The 21,515-nt window shown below is 39.4% G+C and overlaps 1 protein-coding gene across 1 annotated transcript in view; it reads left to right on the top strand.

Annotated features, from left to right (window-relative positions):
- Lmbrd1 (LMBR1 domain containing 1) overlaps window positions 1-13,225 on the top strand; it is a 91,466-nt gene extending 78,241 nt beyond the window's left edge. Inside the window, exons 15-16 of the mRNA XM_052745260.1 lie at window positions 11,787-11,878; window positions 12,247-13,225. Coding sequence (XP_052601220.1) covers window positions 11,787-11,878; window positions 12,247-12,360 — 206 coding nt within the window. The 3' untranslated portion in view covers window positions 12,361-13,225. The remainder of the gene's footprint in view (window positions 1-11,786; window positions 11,879-12,246) is intronic.
- The last annotated feature ends 8,290 nt before the right edge of the window (window positions 13,226-21,515 follow it).

Genomic DNA, 21,515 nt, shown 5'->3' with positions numbered 1-21,515 from the left:
GTAATTGGGTGGACTGGAAGCATGTGACCTAGAGGCTCGAATTTAAGATGGAAAATAAGGTACAGGTTCAGGTTTAGAGAATACCATGTTCCCAGATGTTAACATTAGAAATCCCTAGACCCAAAATCTTATTCTGCTGTCACATTCAATTATTTGGAGCTTTCTTGAAGTAAATTCATTGTCTTATTTGGATGTTAGAGTAACTGAACATGTAATCATCTCTGTAAAGCATACCTCATTTTTGTGTGTTCATTTTGTTTAGTGTATTTGCTCACATAACAGAGCAGAGCCTTAAAAGAAATCAGATAATCTGTAGGGTTATACACTCAGATACTAAAGTATAAATTGATATGCTATCCCAACTAGATGAATTATTAAATAGCCAAATAGACAGAATTTTAAAACATGATAATATACATAGGAGATATAAAAGAAAAAAATGGGAAATATTTGCATGACTAATACTAATGTTAAAAGAAGTTAGTAGAGTAGTTGTACATTGATATCTTACTATAGAAAGAGTTGATCACTATGATCATAAGCCTATCATCCAGGGATGATTCACAGATCCAGACTGCATAGATAAAATCTGATTGCAAGTCATTTTTTCTGCCAGCAGATACAAGGTGACCTGTGGCCCTGAAACCATTTATCTAAGCTGCTACATAGGTTAGGGTTAGAGAATTTATCCGCACTCATACATTTTTTGCATGGAAATCATAACAATGGGAAGAAAGCCAAAAAGAGCCACACAAATTATAAACAGTTCTAAAAGTATAAGCCATAATATAATGAAGAAAACATCTAGAAATGCCACGTGAACAATCACTTCCTCCTTGTGGCAGATGCAGACTGGATTCTGAGAGAGAAGGCCTGAAGAGCTGGGCAGACAGGATGAGCTTTAAGCTTTCATCTGAGGAACCAGATTCCAAGTCTTCTTTTTGCCTCTACATTTAATATGTTTTTCTGTTTCATTTAAGAGAGAGGAAATCTAACAGTATTACATTATTTGTCCTTTAAATTTTAAAAATAAAGTTTTGCTACTTCTTTCTAAATAAAATAGAATACTTATTCCAACCAATGATGTAATGGAAGTCACAGACAATATAAAGAGACTGACAGAAACAGACAGGTGACCCTAGGTCATTAGAGAGACACAGTATGGAAAATGAGAGAGGAAACAGAAGACTAGGATTTTAGTACCCAAGAAAATGCCCTGTTCAGTGATTAGTGGTGTAGATGCTTGAAGCAAAGTTCTTAGTGATGAGAAAGCCTTGGGACTTTGAGAATGCAGTTTTCATAGAATATACTAAGCTATGGTACTAGAGAATAAAGGAAAGAAAGTGTAAAATGAAGGAAATTCCCTATTGTAATGTAGCTTTGAAGTACTCTTAATAATTGTATGGAAATCTAATTTTTGGGTTTTTTTTTGGTTTTTTTTTGTTGTTGTTGTTTTGTTTTGTTTTGTTTTTTCGAGACAGGGTTTCTCTGTGTAGCTTTGCGCCTTTTCCTGGAACTCACTTGGTAGCCCAGGCTGGCCTCGAACTCACAGAGATCCGCCTGGCTCTGCCTCCCGAGTGCTGGGATTAAAGGCGCGCGCCACCACCGCCCGGCGGAAATCTAATTTTTAATACAGACTCATACTAAAAGACATTTCGGAGCCTGCTATTTAACCAATTCTTATCAAGGTGTTTTGAGTTTGTTTGTTTGTTTGTTTGTTTGTTTTTCAAAAATGAATGTATTCTTAATTCTCTCTGTGTGTTAGTGTTCACTGTCAACTTGACACAGTCTGGAAGCACCAGGAAAGACAGTGCTAATGGGAGGTTCCAGGAAAGTGAGTATAGAAAGAGACTTGCACAGACTTAATGTTGGAATTGTTGACACATAATGGAGGGGCTAACTGGAGGGAAGGAATAAAACAAGCTCAAAATTCCAGCAGGCAACAAGCTAAAACTGAATAAATAAATCCCTAGCAGATTTATAAATGATCCTAATCAAATATTTAGAGATAAGTATAACAGGAGTGACTGAAATTAAACCCAGTGTAGAAATCTTAAGATGAAAGCAACATGGAGTGAGTTGTAAAGAAGAAGGAAATAATAGCTGTACCTCAGAGGAACTGGACAAAATCTCCATCAGGCAATCACAATCAGCATCACTGAGGAGCAAAGGTGCTGTGTGCACCTCATGAAATGACAGCCTCACAACACTTTAGAACGTGACTCAGTGGATTAATATCAGACAAAGCCAGACTGAAGAGCAAACTACAGTAATTAGCCTGGTGCTTCAAAATGCTAGTGTCCTAAAAGGTAACGGGAGAAATTGTTACAAAAGTAAGAACATTAAAGAGATATGCTCAAATGTGGTCCATGGTCCTGAATTGGACCCTATAGTGGAGACGAAAGTCCTAAAGGATATTAATGAGATAAGGGACAGGTGGAAAACACACAAAATAAAACATGTCCTATCAATGGTAAATTTCTGGACTTTTGTACCTGTACTATAGTTACATAGAAAATATCCTGCTTTTAAAATGCTGACATGTAGCTGGGTGTAGTAGTGCACACCTTTAATCCCAGAACTTTGGAGGAAGAGGCAGGCGGATCTCTGTGAGTTTGAGACTAGCCTGATCTACAGAGTGAGTTCCAGGACAGCCAGAGCTACATAGTGAGACCCTGTCTCAGAAAAACAAAAACAAAATAATCAACAGCAGCAAAATGCTGCAATATTGGGCAGGCACACCTAATATTTCCTGTTGAGGAAACAAGAAAAGCCAATCTATATCCTCAAGGGCTGCTGTTTTTAAAAATGTACCAATAGTATACCAAGATTGCAAAAGTTGGCATTTCTGAGTATCATTTGGGGGTTAATTATACACCTATGTATTCATATTTTATCTCTTTTCCAATAATGAGTTAACATGTCCCACCAACTTTAGCTAAGAAACATCACAACAATAAAACAAACTCATCATTGAGAACTTAAAACAGCAGTACATGAAATGCAGTACTGTGGCTTTTCATGCCTTCACATAAAAAGCAAGTACCATATAATGGTAGGTGGAAGAGTCCAGACATACGTAAATACTCTGACTTGTCAATACCTGTCTGACTTGTCAATATACATAAGCAAAGTATAAAATTCTAGTTTTACCTCCTGCAAGAGTTGAATATTTACTTTGTGCCTCTTAAGCTAAATACCTCTTGTTACTTACAATTAAAGGAAAAAGAAGCACCAGTGAATGTTTTTAAGGGTAAAATCAGTGAAACATCTGCCAGGTAGGAAGTTATATTAGAGAAGATTGCTCCTTTCCATTTATTGAAAAATAGACAGCTGAGAAAGATGTTCTGAAGGTTGTGTTATTAAATTCCTTTCACCATCTTTTCCCCAAACAGTGAGTGCTTAGGCATTATTGAATATCTAAAGTTTCAGGGAATTTTATTTTGAAATCTCAGCACCTAAACAATACTGTTTAAGCAGATTCATTGTTTTGTGGATCTGTATGATTTAAAAATTTTTAAAAAAACTTCTCAGACATTAAATGTAGTTGCATATTTAATTCTTTTAGAAGCAAATGTAATTAGAAGTGTAGCTGAAAGTTTTCCTGTGTCCCTCCCAGTCCACAACTGCTCAGACCCAAATAAACACACAGAGGCTTATATTTTAAACTATATGGCCTAATGGCTCAGGCTTCTCGCTAGCTAGCTCTCACATCTTAAATTAACTCATTTCTATAAATCTCTACTTTGCCACTTGGCTTGTGGCTTACTGGTACTTTACATCTTGCTTCTTCTGGCAGTGGCTAGCAGCGTCTCCCCAGCTCTATTTTTCTCCTTCCTCTCTCTCTCGTTAGAATGTCCTGCCTAACCTTATTCTGCCTCACCATTGGCCAAACAGCTTTATTTATCCACCAATCAGAGCAACATATATTCACAGCATACAGAATGACATCACCCATCATAGAAGAGTTGCTACACTAGTTAATATTTGGCATTTGATGTTAAGGATTATTTTAAGCAGTGTCAGTTTTACAGGGCTTGGTATGGTCAGTAGGTTTCTTTAGAACCCAAAACCTAAAAACTAATGTCCTGATTTGAAGGTCAGGTTTAAATGTGAACTATCAGCTTAACCCCTCTTGCCCCATATTAAGTGAAGATAACACATTTTAGTTTCTTGAACTCTTAAAACAAGATGATCCTCTTCAGGAAATTAGAAGTCATCCAGTTCACCGGACTCAAGGATATGAGACATTGTTTTTTGTTGTTATTATTATTTTTAAAAGGATATATGGTCCTTTTGTCCAATAATCTATACATTTAGAGGTGATGATTAGAATATTAAAAAATTAGTCAGATTTAGTCTGTAAGGTGAAAATAAGTCAACCCCAGTTGTTATTTACTGTGATAATTTACTTGAAGGATACAACATTAACTAGTGCATGTGTTGCAACTTAAGTGTGTTGGAAGATAAAATCATTTCATATTCAGTAGTGCTGAAAACCACACTCCTAAGTGTTTCACTTTTGAGTATCCCACATGATCTCTTATTTCTGGTTATTTAGCATTCCTGTGCATTTTCATTTAACAGATACATGATAGTATGTGTCAGTGTTCTTAATGCTGGGGTCTTGTAGTGAATAGTCAATAGTCTTGTCCTTGCCCAACTTCCTTTAAGTAGAAGGAGGGCACAAGTATTTAAGTAAATAGGGTGTGAGGATCATGGAGACCAGTGCTGGTTCTCAGGAGGGATGGATCAGATGTTGGGTATGATAGGAAGGAGTTGTTACTGATAAGATGACATTTGAAAACACCTTGAGATAAGGAATAAGCAAAGATAGCTGAGGAAGAGAATTCTAGGAATAGGAACAGCAAACAGATAGTTTTGAGGTCTTCAGCTTTTATATTCAGAGGAAAATATTTAGAAGATTGTGAGCAGAACGGTATAATGTGACTTAAGTTCTTAAGGATCACTCTAACAGCTGTGTTTCAGATAGCCTGGAACCTAGAAGACTTTCTGCAAAGAGCCAGGTTCTGGTAATCTTTTAGGTTTTGTGGAATATACTCTGCTCTCACCATTCAGTTTTGTCTTCGTATCATCAGAGCAACCCAGGCATAGTGATGTCTGGCTGTGTTCCCTAAACACAGAAACAGGTAGAGACCCTGACTGTGACTACAGCACAGGCACTGCCCCTGTGCCGTAGTCTGAGCCATATCCTGACCCCTGTACAGACAGATGAGCCAAGGGCAAAGGCAAGTTGCCAGACAGTTTACAGTAATCCAGGAAGCACTTACGGTTCTAGTGACAAGGGCAGCAAGTGGTCAGAATCTAGATAATTTTAAATGTAGAGACGATGGGGTTTGCTGAGGGGTCTAGATGATGACAGACGCACATGTACCAGGGGTGATACACACATTTAAATTTGGTTGTGTTGTTGCTGACTTGGTGGTGGGGGCAGAAGGCGGCTTTAAATTTTTGTTTTATTTTGAAACAGGGCCTTGCTATATAGCCCAGGCTGGCCTTAGATTCTCTCTGTGGCCCAGGCTAGCCTCAAACTCACAGTCATCCTGCTTCAGCCTCTAGAATAGTGAGGTTGTAAGGGTAACCACTGTTAGCTTGAGTCTTAATTAGAACATATTTAATTAGAACATGTTTAATTAGAACATATTTTTGAAAGTTTTGCATTGTTTTTGATAGTATGTAAAATATTCTCATTAACAACCTGTTTGCATTTACTAAAGTTATTACTGAGTCTGGTCAACTTGTGGTTTTTGGGGGGGGGGGGTCTTCCTTTATAGGTAGAGAATTAATAGTGTAACTTATTATTATACTTAATAATACAATGTAACTTATTATTACAACTAAATATATAATTTAATAGCTTCTAAAAGCCACAGTTGCATACTGTGTATTAACCCAATAGGTTTTCATCATGACCAGAAGTATTTGTGTAGTTTTAATATGATATATATGTTAGACTATTGTCTTATAGATATGGAAGAATGCTATTAGCCTATTTTCTACATGTGATCAGCTCTAACGAGACCCTATGTTTATGTGAATGTAATATGCTGTTTTATATGGTCAACTGGTGATACAAATGAAATTGGTAACATTCTTTCTTAAAGGAGCAGTACATATATTTTGATACCTTGTAAATATTTTAAACAACCTCTCCGTCCCCCACCCCCTTTTTTGAGATGGTTCCAAGTAGCATAGGCTGTCCTCACACTCTTTATGTAACATACCCTCCTGCCTCCACTCCTCAATGCTAAGATTACAGGTATGACCACCATGCTTAGCTTAAACATTCTTAAATATGTGGTGATATTTTATCTGTGTATCCCAATAAAATTTATCTGAGGATCAGAGGAAAAAGTCAGCCACTGTAGTAAATATAGAGGTCAGGCAATGGTAGCACACACCTTTAATCCTATCACTCAGAAGGCAGAGATCTGTCTGGATCTCTGTGAGTTCAAGGCCACACTGGGAACAGAGCCAGGCATGGTGATACATACCTATAATCCCAGCACTAGCCATAAAGGTCTGGAGGTCTGTACAGACAGACAGGAAGTGACAGAGCTTTGCAGGAAGAGGAATTGATGTAGCTGGGCGGAGACAGGAAATGAGATGGCAGAACAGAAAGGCATATAGGTGTAGTTATATAGGAAGTAGTTCTCTTTAGCTGAGCATCTCCAAGTGGTGAGAAATGTGCCTGGCTTTTTTCTGCTTTTCTGATCTCTTGGTTTTAACCCCAGTATCTAGCTCTGGGATTTTTATTAATAAGACAGTTTAGCACTTCATGTTACATAAATATAATCAGCTCTCAACACATATATTCTAAAAATTATATTCTTGAAAATGGTCACGATAAAACTTAACTCCTCAGTATAGAATATCTGACAAATTCTATCTTCTGTTAGCCTGGTCTAATTCATATAGTCCTAAAATGTAATAAAACTGTTTCCTTCTGACTTTCCATCATCTTCAGTGTTCAGCACTTTCCTTTCCCTTTACCCAGCTCTTCCAGTGAGATTGAACGAACTGTGGATTCAGCTGTGGGGCATTTGTTCAACTTTAAGTTAATTAGTACAACTTGGCTCTATAAAGAGCTTCTTTTCTTTTCTTTTTTTCCCCTGCCTTCTTGCTTATCTGGTTTTATATTGTTTCTCAAGTCATTTTAGATGTATGTATTTCACGTGTGCTATTAAGATACCTGGAGATAGAACGGTGGTTTAAGCGGGATTTCCTAACACCCTCCACTGGCCTCTGCTCAGCATCCCCATAGCTGTACTTTCCATGTGTGCTCACTTCCTTCCTTGGTGGCCTTCTCTCCTCACCCCTGCGCCAGGCCCTACTTCACATGTGGTGTTTTCTTGTGTCAGCCATTTAATAAGTAATTATATTTTTGATAGTAAAATTATTTGATAAATAATTACAGATTCTAAATATTTATACGTTAATTTTGGGTGATGGTTTAACATGATGGCTCAATTATGATTACACTTGCTCTTACCCAGAAACCCTGGAAATGCTCTTAGCTGTGCAGTACGTTGACACTGCTTATTAAAAGCGCATTTAAAATAAAAAGTGTTGCTATTACAGTTATTAATCAGCTATTTTACTGACAGTCAACATGCATTAGAAATGACTTAGCTAGTGGTCTAAAAAGAAATAAATGTATAATATTTAAATTATTAGGTAAAATAAAGCCTGCTCTGTGTGACACACAATGGTCTAGGTCTGTTTGCTGTTAGTTTTTCTCTGATGGCGTATGAGAAGCAGTGGGAGACGGTAGTAAACATCGGACTTAAAAATCTTCCCATTTCGCCGGGCGGTGGTGGCGCACGCCTTTAATCCCAGCACTCGGGAGGCAGAGGCAGGTGGATCTCTGTGAGTTCGAGGCCAGCCTGGTCTACCAAGTGAGTTCCAGGAAAGGTGCAAAGCTACACAGAGAAACCCTGTCTTGAAAAAAAAAAGAAAAAAAAAAAAATCTTCCCATTTCACTCATATACCTCTGGTACCCTTCTCAACTCTTAACTTACATACTCTCATCAGAAAGAAAAGCACGTTTTAAGTTTTCATGATAAACATTCGGTCTTTGGTGTAATTGGAACTTTATGTGCCATATTCCATGACAATCGTCACAGTCTCCTGAATGCTTCTGATTCTAAAACACAACCCCTCAGTGGTCATCCAGCAGCTCAGTCTCCCTCTCTCTCCCTCTCCCCCTCTCGTGTGTGTGTGTGTGTGTGTGTGTGTGTGTGTGTGTGTGTGTGTGTGTGTGTGTGCGCGCGCGCGTGTATGTGTAGACAACCTCAATGTTGCCCTTCACCTTCCACCTGGTTTGAGGTTTGAGACAGGGTCACTTATTCACGGCTGTGTGACTCAGGCTGGCTGACCTGAGTGTCACAGGATTCTCATATCGATATTCCCATCTGACCCTAAGAGTGCTGAAGTCACAGATGCATGCTGTTGCACCCTACTTTGAACAGAGTTTGGGGCTCCAAACTCAGCTCCTCACACTGAACAGCGTGCGCTTTACCCACAGAGCCATCTCTCCATCTTTAAATTGATTTGAAGGTCAAAGAAGGTTAAATTGTTTTACTGTCTTTTCCTCCGAAAACTTAGAAAGCTAGAGATGTGCAAGATGTCTGATTCAGGTGAGCAGCTGGTCACTGGCAGATGGTAAACAAGGATCTCCCTCCCTTTGTTCAATGAGGAATTATCCCTTGAGATGAAATATGAGCAAGGAGCTAATTTACAAGCATTATTCTCTGAGTACATGCCACTCTATGTACTAAACTAAACATAGCAGGCATGTAAAGATAACAAATGCTATTGCATGCTTGTGTATGGATTTTTCGGAAACTTCATTTTTTTTTTTTTTTTTTTTTTTTAGCAACAAAGCCAAGCACTGACATGTTTTTAACCTTAATTTTAGAAAGCTTGCATCAAATGCACACCTTTAAAAATGGAGAGCACGTAAACAATGTGGTTGGGAAAATATTGAAGCTCCAGCTTTGGTGGTGGGCCAAGTAATCTGGTCTAAGCTGGTTTCAAATGTCACTGAGTGGATTATTAGGCCTCTGGGGAAGCATGATTTGATTTCACTTGCACTGGCTTCTGCCGGCTCAGCTGCTGTCCTGTAATCCCTCTCCTGGCCCTGAGATTTCTAATTCAGTCAGGTTTCAACTCCCTAAGTGTCCTGTAGTGTGGAAATGAATAGAACTTCTTCTTTGTTAGTCTGCCATTCATGTTGAGACTTTTGAGTGACATTTTCTAGATAGTTTTATACTGTACGTAAGGCGCATGTAACACTTAGCCAGAGGAGATCCTGTCCTTGCTTTTAAATAATTTTGCGTTAGCTATGTTTCTCATTACAGTGATAAAGGCTGTGTAGGGGAAGGGTCGGTTTGGGCTTAGATCTAAGAAGTCGTGGTGGTGAAGTGTGCAGGCTGGTCACATTCTGTCCGCAGTCAGGAAACAGATAAGGGCGGTGCTCATCTGGACCCTCCTGTTTCCTTCTTCAGTCTCGGGCCAGCCCAGGGGAAGGTGATGCCCACCTTCAGTTAGCCCTCCCCTTCCTTCTCCCTGGAAACAAACTCAGAGATACATCCAGAGATTGTCTCCTGGAAGAGTCCAAATCCAGTCTAGTTGTCATGAAGAACAATCATTTCAGTTTTCAACAAATTTTCCTAAGTTCCAGCCCATATCTCGCTTCATTTATACACATTCTACTTGACTAATTTAAAGGGATTTTTACTTTTAAGTGGCATTTCTTGTTGCTGAAGTGTTCACCTTTGAATTTAGCTTAGCCCATTCTGTTTCAACTCTACGTAGAGCAAAAGCCATGAACATGTGCAAACTAGAGATGCTGCTCCTCAAGCCAGAGGAATTATCCTTCACCAGGGGTGTGAGAATAGCTGGTTACCTCACAGCCGTTTTGCAACTCCTGATAATTGTCGTCATGTTATTTTATGATATATTTCATGTTATATCATGGATTTCATTATATTTAACCAAAAAAAGGGGGAAGAATATTAGCTGTCACTTAGTGCAGGATTTTTGATATACCTCATTTAGTCTGTGTAGTGATCCTGGGAAGAGAGCATGATAGCCATTGGAATAACTATATAATTGAAGAGAGAGTAAAATGTTGTAGGAGCAGAGTGAATGATGAAGTAACTTCGTATTTAGTGTCTCCTCTGGTGCACTGACCCCCAACACCTAGTTGAAAACCGTGGTCTTGAGTGCTACAGGTAGGAGGGCAAAGAAGTATGTAGAGCCAGCTGTGGTGCACATCTGTAATCCCAGCGTCCAGGAGTCTGAGATGGGAGAATCCTGAGATCAGCCGAACCTGTCTAAAACTAAGCAAACCTAGTTCTCACAAAAGGCGAAGGAGTATGATGGGACCGTGGGGAGTCAGTGGTTCAGAATTTCACTGGTAAGCCCCCTGGGCTGATGCAGGAGATTGTGCCCCTACTGACTGCATATTTCCCTGTCAAAAGATTGGTATTGGGCAGTTCAGAAATGCATGTTGAGATACAGTGGAAAGGGTCAGAGTAAATGAGATTTGGGTTATTTAAATATTTGCATAACGTATCTCTAGGACAGGTCTTGTGTTCTCATACAATATAACCTAATTTCTACTTTTTCAGAAAACTGTGTGTCAGCCATAAAATTTAGAAAAGTCTTTTAAACCCTGTAAATAATATTAAATGGACAGCAGAACTCCCTGCTTAATTTTGTTTCAAGAAAAGAGTGGCATTTAGCATTATTAAAGCTGAGAAGACAGTTCATAAAATACAAATTAAAGGTCTATTTTCTTAATCAGCATGATTACATGATGATAACTCCTAATTGCATATAGGATGTTTGGCCCTTGCCCATTTCAGATAGAAGTATGTAGAAGTCATACTGTCTTTCTTGATGGATGGAGAAGAAGGTGCTTTGTAAGGCTGTTTTGTTCTGGGGAATAAAGGCCCCCTGAAGTGAGGGAGGTTGTTTGACCCTGTGAACAGCAGCAAACACGTGTCTCACACAGTTGTGTCCTGCTGCACTCCCATGCCTTTCTGGGTAGCTTGAAATTGTTCCTCAGCCTTTCCTTACGACGGATGCGTTTGTGTCTTGTAACTTCATGGCAATAATGAATATAATGTAGTGGGTAATGTGAGTGTAACATCCACCACAGTAACCAGTCTGCTTTCACATCTTATTTGAAGGAGACATATAAATGAATTGTTTTTTATTGAGGCTATAATTCTGTCTAAATTCCAACAGGAGCCATCTCTGTAAACAGTGATAACGGTATTTCTTTAGGAGACCTGACTACTTTTTCAGGAGAGTGCTCTGAGGGGGATGGGGAACGCAGGAAAATCCTCTCCAGTGTGAGCTGTCCTGAGAATGGGTTCCTTTAAAAAGTGCAGTGTCCGCTAAGTATCTGATTACTGTCATTGTTTTTCCTGATGAGAGAGCCTTTTTTGTTTTAAATGTCTGGCACTCCAAGTTGTACTTATTTCTCTATTTCAAATAAATTGAACTGGCCAATAAAACTTCTATTTTTAGGATCAAACTTACAATATTGATATTCATTTTTTTGTATATCGTAATAGCAGGCAGTTTAACACTGGCTGTGATTGAGAGTAGGTGTGGGAGAAAACCCCAACCTCTCTGGAACATTCACTGTCTATCCTTGTTTTAGCCGATAGTTTTGGTTAACAGTCCTTTAGATTCAAAATGAGTCATTGGTTTACAACTTTAACATAATCGTTTCTTTGCTTTTGTAGATCAATGTACTGTTACCCGCACTTACTTATTCCTCCACAAGTTCTGGTTCTTCAGTGCTGCATACTATTTTGGTAACTGGGCCTTTCTTGGGGTAAGTATTGGTAGCCCAAGCATGACTCGGCCTTCCTTTACACAGTTACATGTATAAGCTTGTGTGTATCTAGTAGTCTCTTTGAATCGCAATACTGCCATTGAGAGGTTTTTCAAGGTGTAATTTGTATGTGTGTGAGGGAATGCCACATGTGTGCGGGTAGCTGTGGAGCCCAGAAGAGGGTCACATCTCCAGGAGCTGGCATTATGGGAGGTTGTGAGTTGCTGCATGTGGGTGCTGCACACTGAACTCAGGCCCCTGGAAGAACAACTCAGCCTCTGAGCCATCCCTCTGACTCCAGCTACTGGGTTTTCAGTGCGTTGCTTAGGTGGTCAGATTTTCGTAACACCACGTGCTTGAATTTCCAGGTATTCTTGATTGGATTAATTGTCTCCTGCTGTAAAGGGAAGAAGTCAGTCATTGAAGGAGTGGATGACGATTCGGACATGAGTGATGACGAGCCATCTACCTACTCCGTGTGAACAGCCTTCTGCCCTAAGGGCTTCGTGAAGCTGGCTGAATATGTGTTATGCATTTTCAACGTTTTCAAGTAACATTAGGATGAACTGTCTAGCTTTCATCAAAAATGAGAGCATGGCCATTAAAAAGAACTATATTTTTTATGTCTTCTGAAGTAACATTATTGTATTATAGATTAACACAAAATTGCTATAATAATACTATGTAAATACCATATTTCCAGGTTTGTGAGGGAATGTTTGTGGAAATTTTCTTTATTGTATAATAGTGTTAAATTTATTAAAATCTTGCAGAATTTACATCCCCTTTGTTGCTTTTTAAGAACATAAGAAGTCACTTGTCTTGTGCCTTAGGGTCTCTGGAATAATGTGAAACTTTGAAGTGTCTTCCTCTGATAGGCTGAACAGTGTCATAATATTGCTCGTGGATAAGCGCAGCTCTCGTGGGCAGCTTGTTTTCAATATTGTCCATAAAATTATTAGTCTAACTCAAGTAGAGTTCGTGAAAAATTGTTAAACTGCTTAAGACCGTGGTATTCTAAGATGTGTTAGAGGTTTAATTGTTCAGATCTTAACGCATTGAGAGAGTTGCTACCTCCACAGGAATATTTAGGGCACATTTATCAATGTAGATAGTACTTGTTTTATAGACTTTGAAATTTGTATTATCGTAAATGGAAATATCAAGAATAATGAATGCAGAAAAATTGAGTTTACCAAGAGTTTTAAGATATATGATATCATTCTCACCTATTTTTTCATTTGCTGTTTGGAAAATTATAAAAGAAAATGAAAGATATGTGACATAATGGAATATTCTGAATGTGTTCTGGGTGGTGAAAAATAAAATATAACTTGCTAATGTCAATTAGAACTCATTGAACAGTGTTTACCATTCTGCTTGAAGTAAAATACCTTTATCTCCTGGAGAAGACGTAAGAGTTAACCAGTTAGCAGCTGAATCTTCTGTGCCTGAGTTTCGATAGCACTTTGTCCTGACTGATTCTCTGCTTCACCTGATGAGCTTCTAGAACCTTCATGTTGACCTTGGCTTCTGCTCCCACCCTCACCTTGCTCACTAGAGGCCAGTCTCTTCTGCTCCTCGTTTACAGTCTCAGGTGGACAGTCTCTTGGCCTCCATCTGATTACTGTTCCCTAAACTCTGGACTTTTACTTATGGGTAAGCTACATTACTGCTGTAATTGGGATGGGTTGAATTGAACCCCATTACTGGCGCACTAAGCCTCCCTTTGTTGGTTTTTATTTTGTTGGTGTGGTATTGGCAAATCAGGCTCCCTGATTACCCCACCCATCAGGACAGCTTTGTATAGCAAGCTCACCATAAAGTCCTGCTGCTTTTTACTGCCTGACTTTCCTTTCCTTTGTCTGTTCTCACTGCCACTTACCATGCTATCATTGAAGAGTGTCCTTCCCAAATTCAGATGTTGAAGTCCTCACCCCAGTTCCTTAGACTCCGGCTATGTAGAGGCCATTAAGGAAAGTAATTTAGGTACAATTAGGCAGTTGAATGGATCCCTCCTAGAGACATCTGGAATGTGCAGGAAGCACGGGGGGGGGGGGGGGGGGGGGGGGGGGGGGGGGGGGGGGGGGGGGGGGCATATAAGGACCAAAGGAGGCAATAAGCTATAAGCTAAGGAAAGAGACCTCAGGAGAACCTTGCTCTTCGACTTCTGGCTACCACATCTCAGAAAACACGTTTTCAGTTTACATCCATTGAGTCTGTGGTGTCCTCCAGCCAAGGCACACTCACACACCCTGGTTCCTGAACTTCCTCCTTGGGTGCTCTGCCAAGTCCTGACTCCCCTCAGCCTTTTCTTGACATTTAAAGAAAAAAGGGAATTAGTCCATTGCTTTGCTGTGAAAAGCTTTCACTTATTTTTAAATGAAACCTATAAGCCCTCGTGTGATATTTAAGGCCTTTCTAGTGTTTTTATTTGCTTCCGGACTTCTTTGCCATTCCCACAGCATTCGTATGAGTGATTCCTCACAGCCGTATTCCGTTGAACCTTTCCTTCTGCTTGTAATGCCCAGTCAGCCTTTCCTTGGTCTCCGAAGAAAATTCTTATTTTTCGGTCCTTGGGTTTAGTGTTATATTCCTCCTCTAAGGAACCCTCGAGGAGGTGAGATGCTCGCTCGTTGCTGTTCTGTGGACCTTGTACAGGGCAGCATAGCTTGACTACCTGCCTCTGTGTCCACCTTCTCCACACTGCAAGTCCATGTACAGAGCATCTAATTTTCTAACTTTGTTCCGGGGACCCAGAAAAACTCCTTACATGTGGAGAGTACATGTTTGATAGGTGAAATTTGCTAGTTTGAAGCTGTAAACATGTCTACATTGGTTAAGCCTACATAAACTGTATTTTTATCTAAGTGTCAGGAGGCATATATGCCTTTTTTGAGATTTTTTTTTTGCTATTTAATAAGTTTAGAAATATTTATCGTAATTATTCTATATACTTTTAGGATTTTTTGTTCAACTTCTTAGCTTACCATTTTACTTGTTTTATTATTTAAACAATGAAATTTAAGTATATATCTTCCTCCTCTCATCTCTTATGTGTTTAGAAGTCTACTTTATGCTAAAACTACTTTGCCCCTCTCCTAATGTAATGGAATGCATTGGACTTTATGTTTTCATAAAGCTGATTTCTAAGTGTTATGACTTCCACTAATGAACAATGTATTTCCTTTGAAGTCCTCCTTCAAAAATGCCTAAATTAGAGATTATCTAGAGCATTGAGTTTCCAAAAGACCAAGGGCTCTCATGTTCCATGCAAACTTCAAAGTGATTAATTTATTTAGCCATGTAGCAGGGCAATGAGAAACCTGGAACAGACTTGTAGCCAGCTCAGTGCTGCTGTACCAAAGAAGTGAAAAATCTTATTGCATAAGAAAAGAAAACCAGTTAGGAGCTCCAGGGAGAAAAAAGCAATACCAGAATGTTTTCATGAGCCTGCATGATGGCTCAGCAAGTAGATTACACACAGTCCTTACTACCTGAGTTCTATCCCAGGATCCCAAGGTGACTTGGAGAAACAGGCTCCTGAGACTTGTCCTGTGACCTCCGTATACCTGAACTCTCAAACACACATAGATTAAACTAATAGTGTTTTCTAGGATACTGCAAAGGTCCTCTCTGAATGTTAGATATTTAGAGTAACGTACTGCTTTAGAAATAGCCCACAGACACAGAACAGTAGGTGTTGCCTACAACACTGAACGGATGTATAGGGCTTGATCACTTTGTCATCTTTTGGTCACTGTGACAACCTGGAGCAGAATCACATTAAAAGGAAGAGAGATGTGCTTTGATTCCTAGTTCTGAAGGTTCCAGTCCGTGTTCCGCTTGCACCACGAGCTTTTGGAAAGACAGGATGGCATAATGGGGATCACACTGTGGATCAAATACCTTGTGGTGTTCAGGTAGCAGCGAGCGTGGGGCTGGACTTCCAATAGTCCATTCTAGAGCACACCTCAAGTGAACTGAATTCCTTCTACTGGGCCTATCCCCTGAAGGTTTCACCACCCTTAATAGTGCCACAGGCTAGCAACCGAAACTGTTGGAAGATTCTTAAGAGCTGAGCTGTAACAACCAGGTAAAATGACAGTTGGTAAAAAATATAAATTAAGTATATATTTTGAAAGTTAGTATATATATTTAAAAATATTAAATAAATGTATAAATATGATTATATATAATATATATAAAATTTTAAAATTTTTTAAAGGAGCGGGAAAGGAAAGATCTTAGAAGAAAGGATGCTAAAATCTTCCTATCAATGGGGTATGCTGGTTAAATTTTGTCAACTTGACACAAACTAGGATCATCTAGGAAGATGGAACCTCAGTTGAGAAAATGCCTCCATCAGACTGGCCTGTAAGCAAATCTGTAGGACATTGTTTTGATGAATGATCAGTGTGGGAGAGTCCAGCCCACTCTGAGTGGTGCCACCCTGGGGCGAGTGGTCCTGGGTTGTGTAAGAAAGCAGGCTGAGCCCGTGCAAGCCGTGAAGCAAGCCAGTAAGCAGCCCTCCTTCTTGGCTCTGATTCAGTTCCTGCCTCCAGGTCCCTGTTTCATTTCCTGCCCTGACTTCCTTCAGCGATGTAGTGTTACCAGGAAATGGAAGTGAAATAAATCATTTTTTTTCCCCAGGCTACTTTTGGTCATGGTGTTTATCTCAACTGTGGGAATCTAACTAGAAGAGAAAATGACCCAGGGAGTAAAATATTGCTGTGACTGACCTATGCTGTTTTTCTGAAACTTGTGCAAGTGTTTCGAATCTTGGCTGGAAGAGCCATTGAGTGCTCTTGTAGAAGTATCAGCAGAGAAACCCTTGTCTTGGTTTGGGTCAGAGTTTCATCCTTGCACCGTAGAAGCAAACTAGAAGAGGAAGAGAAATCAAAAGATTCTGTTCCTAGTCGAGGGAACGTAAGTACTCATGTGTGGCAAATTGTACCCCTCCCGAAAATATATTGGTACAAGGATTGTTTCGAGCTACAGGTATTTAGAAAATAGCAAATGCAAGGACACTGAGAACTTGTCTTTCTAAAAGAAGGAGATGTCCTTTTCATCCTGAAAGAAACTGACATCCCTGTCAGCAGCACCCTCTGAAAATTGTGTTCTATACAAATTGTTCACCAACCCTTAGCTTCCCAGCTACTCACGCACCATCAGTTGCCCGAGGCCAGCTTCTAGAGTCTAATATTCTCATGTCTGGTTCCATTTTTATGATCCACTGGTCTTTGCCCAGCATGGAAGCATTCAAGTATACTTATTCTTCGAGTCTTCATTTCCATATCACAGGTTCTGTGTTGCACAAAACTTAAGTGGACGTGTATGATTTTTCTCCTATTAATCTTGTCTTCTGTTACCAAGCCCTGGCTGGAATCCTAAGATGGATAGAGGAAAGATTACATTCTCTCACTGCAGTTTATTAGAATTGTGAAGGTAAATGTAATCAGTCAGGCTTCTGACTGATGATGCAGTGATGTGAGGGCATGGGAGGAGGAGGAGGAGGAGGAGGAGGGAGAGAGAAAAATAGCTTGAAGAGGAGGTGGAGGTGGGAGGAGCTGTCTCCAGCAAGCAAAATGCTTTTATTATAGCAACTCAGTAAGTGACACTTAAAATACATAAACATCGGAATAATAATGCTTTCAAGTCTATAACAAATATATTAAAGAGAAAAATCATACTATTTATGAGAAATTTCATTAGAAGATAAAATGTCCATTGCAATTATATATAAATCAGTCTTTGAATTTCCTGGCAGCCAAGACTAAAAGATGATAGATGAAGTCTTTCCACTTGGTAAGTAGCAGTGCTCAGTTTACTGCAGACACTTTCTTGTTTCTTCCCATTTTTCCCAGTGGCCTTGAACCTGAAAAGGAAGTTATAATAGGAATTCTTACATTAAAAATGAATAGTGAGCTAATGACTGCTAAAGCTTGAACAGAAAATCATACGAAGATGCAGAATGTTGGATCTTGAGGAAAATCTGGATGCCTATCAAGAATTCCTCAACATACATTGTGTCTATGATACTTCATTTATTTTATTCAGCAAACATAAGTCCCTACATATTCTGTATGACAGTGGCTACTAAGAAGTTTCTAAGAATCAAGATGATGGCCTCATCCTTTCAGAACATGGTCCAGGAACACATGGCATTTGGCAGTAAATGGGCTCGTTGATATATACTAAGATTATATGTGTCACATATCTTGAATTAATATATGAAAGTCATTTCATCAAAGTTGAATTACAATAAAGAGGTTACAGTATCAGAAAGCTTATGTCTCCAAAGCCTAACAATCCTCTTCTAATACCATACGTGTTTGTTGAGTATGGGATTAAAGATATGTGAGATACGCAGTTGGGAGGGCCATTGTAGTCTTGCCTAAATACTTCCTACATTATTTAGAGTTTTCTAGAGGAAAAGGCTGTATTTCTATACTTATAAAGACTGATTTACATAATCAGAAGATAGATCATCCAACACAGAACATGCAAGATGGAGAGGTAGAACCTGGTAGCAGCTGCTCAGTATGAGAAGTTTCAAGCTTCAGCAGAAGGGAGACCAGTGATGGTGGTCTGAGGGTGAAAACCTGGAAGCTCCCTGAGAGTTGCTGTTATGGTGTCTGCAAGCCCTGACACCAACAAGAATGGAACTTGTCCATGCTTCCTGGCTTTTCTTTCCTTCCACTTTTATCCCATCCTCAGCCTCAGCTTTTGTATGTTGCTGTCAACAGTGTGGGGCTTTCCCCTTTGGCTCTTGTCTCTACATATTCTCTCTGGAAATGCCACCACAGACACATAGGTATGTCTTAGTTATTCCCCCATATCTCTCTTGATCTAGTTGACAGTCACAGTAGCCTTCACATTCACTCTTCTTCAAGTAGCATCTTCTTCCAAGGTGAACAAATTTCTCAGCTTTACTAAACTGAGTTGTGTTGCCCTGAAGACATGAGCCGTGATTAATTAAGTAAATCCTAGAAGACGCATTTTCAAAATTTTATTCATAGAGATTAAGCTATACCATTTTTAGGAAAATTTCTCTCCTCACCCTCCTCGCATAAACTTTTATTGAGAGCCACCTTGTTCCACTCATTGGCAAGGTCTCATGAGGTACCTCTATAACTACTCGTAATTTTCAACGATGATTTGACAAGGAATGTGAAGCTTATAACAAAGCCAATAAATGAATATTAAGCCATAACTGTGGGGTAGCATTTTAACTGAGGCCCAAGATAAGATGACTTAATTTGTTTTCCACAGGATTCACAATGCATTTATTTCTACTTCAGGTCAATATTAAAGCCGCTGAACAGAAATGAGGTCAAGGTTGAGTACTACAACATATGTGTATAAAGCAACAACATCTGTTGTCCACAAAAGACGGATATTTTTTGGTCATAGATAAGCAGATGACCAGGTTACCACTTGGAGAAATTACGTGGCACAGGCAGCAGATTTCTTCCCACATTCAGCACAAGGGTGTCATCTGCATGATCGTGGAGCTCAGTACTGCAGTGCTTGCCTAGTGTGCACAAAGCCACAGGTTGATCTGTAGAACAAGACTAATATTATATCTAAAAACTTTATCTTTTTATTGGAACCCAAGTTCCTTTGATGAAGCAGTTTTAATACATTGATATTTTGGATTCTGCTGTGTGGTTTATTCTAATATTTAGTGGCAAGAACAATGTGATGGTTAATTTTCATTGTCAACGTAATAGGATTTAGGATCATCATGAAACACTTCTGAGTATGTCTGTAAGAGTGCTTTCGGGAAGATTTAGAGCAGGGAAGACCCATCCTGAATGTGAGTGGCTCTGTTGGGTCTACTAGAGGTGGGCTTGTGATAGTTAATCTTCGTTGTGAATTTCATTTTGAATCTCCATGGAAACAAGCCTCTGGGTGTCTCTGTGTGGTTGCAATTAGAAAGGTTTGACAGAGCAGAAAAGACCTACTTTGAATGTGAGTGGCACCGTGCCATACACAGGGATCCCAAGCTGAATTAAAAGGAGAAGGAGCTGACCAGCAGCATTCACTTTCTGCTGCTACCCAACTCTGGATGCAATGTGGCTAGCTTCCTCAAGCTGCTGCCAACTTGCCTTCCCTGCTGTGATGGGCTGTGTCCTCAAACCAGGAACCCAAATGAACCCTTACTTCTTTACATTGTATTGCTTTTCTCGGGGATGTTGTCACAGATATGAGAAAAGTAACCAATATAATTAATCTTGATAACAGTTTCACTATGTTTCCCTGAAGCTTTTTGAAAACCTCACATGGCCGTGTAAGTAAATGTTTATGTAAGATTTCAGTCTATGTAAGGAAAGAACAGTCTTCCTAATAAGAGTAATTTATGGGAAAAAGAAGTTGGTTCTTCATGTATACAAGAGCTCAAATGCTAGCATCAGTATAATCAAGCCTGAAAGCCTTTGGTAATGGATTTACTGATGCATTTGCTCAAACTGATATTTGAGTGCCTAGCGTGTATTAGAAACAGCCATAGACTAGAGACACAGAAATAAAATAGTGCCTTTATTCCAGGTGTTGGAAATCATGAGACATTAAAAACTAGACAGTTTGATGTCACAAATCCATCGAAAACATCATGTGACAAGGCTGAGAGTGGTGACTTCTTGAGCTCAAGGAGAGGCTGAGACTCCTAAGGTGACACATGCCAGCCCACTTAGAGGCAATCATTTGTCCAAGTGGAAGGAAAGTAGCTTCTTTTGAGTGAGTCTGTAAGAGAGACGGACACATAATAGTGGGGGAGTCCTGAGGAGGCTGTGTGCATGGGAAGCAAGCATGCTTCTTAAGAGTAAGACACATGGGTAACTCCAGAAGAGGAGGGACTGTCTAAGCAGTATTAACACATGGTCCTCATGAACCATATTTCAACTTCAAAATCAGGCAGGCCTGAGGAAATGGGGACCAGAAGTTGATGAGCATTAATCATCAGCTCAAGTGTGATAAGAACTGAAATCACTATGGATGCCTTTCTGATGCCAACATTGTGGAGATAATGTTGGTATGTGCCACAGTTGTGCCAATAAATATTCGTGCACTGTTAGTAACTCCACTAGTGAAGCAAAGACAAGAATTTCACATTTACAACGTGAAAGTGAACTTCCTTGTGCCTGATATTTGGGGATGTCCCTTCATTCTAAGCATTTGCGCCCTTTCTATAAAAAGGCAGAGTAGTTAGGAGTTTTGCACTGGGCAGGTAGGCTACACAGAGCTATCTTTTTGCCACATACTCTGTTTTCATTTCTGTTATTTTACAACCATTTCAAAAATTAAAAAAAATCTTCTAATTCAATTTGTTCTACTTATTATATAGCATGACAAACTCTAAACTTTCCCATTAATTGCATTGCTTAAAGTAGGTTTATTGCCAGTAGTACAGTCTAGATGGCCTAGCTAGATTTCTTCCCCCGCCCTAATCCTGTTCACGTTTGAGGACAAGATGTTTGTAGGCCAGGTTAATTCACCAATCAGATCTAGGATGATTTCAGTTATATATATATATGTATGTATATATATATATACACATATATATGTGTATGTATATGTATATATATATGCTTGGACAACTGAAATATATATACATATATATGTGCATATAGAG

This window comes from Peromyscus californicus, unplaced genomic scaffold (assembly GCF_007827085.1).
Source record: "Peromyscus californicus insignis strain IS unplaced genomic scaffold, ASM782708v3 Scaffold_19__1_contigs__length_69161282, whole genome shotgun sequence".
NCBI classification, from domain to species: Eukaryota; Metazoa; Chordata; class Mammalia; order Rodentia; family Cricetidae; genus Peromyscus; species Peromyscus californicus.
Note: the sequence above shows the minus strand (reverse complement) of the source record. Positions and strands in the feature narration are given on the sequence as shown.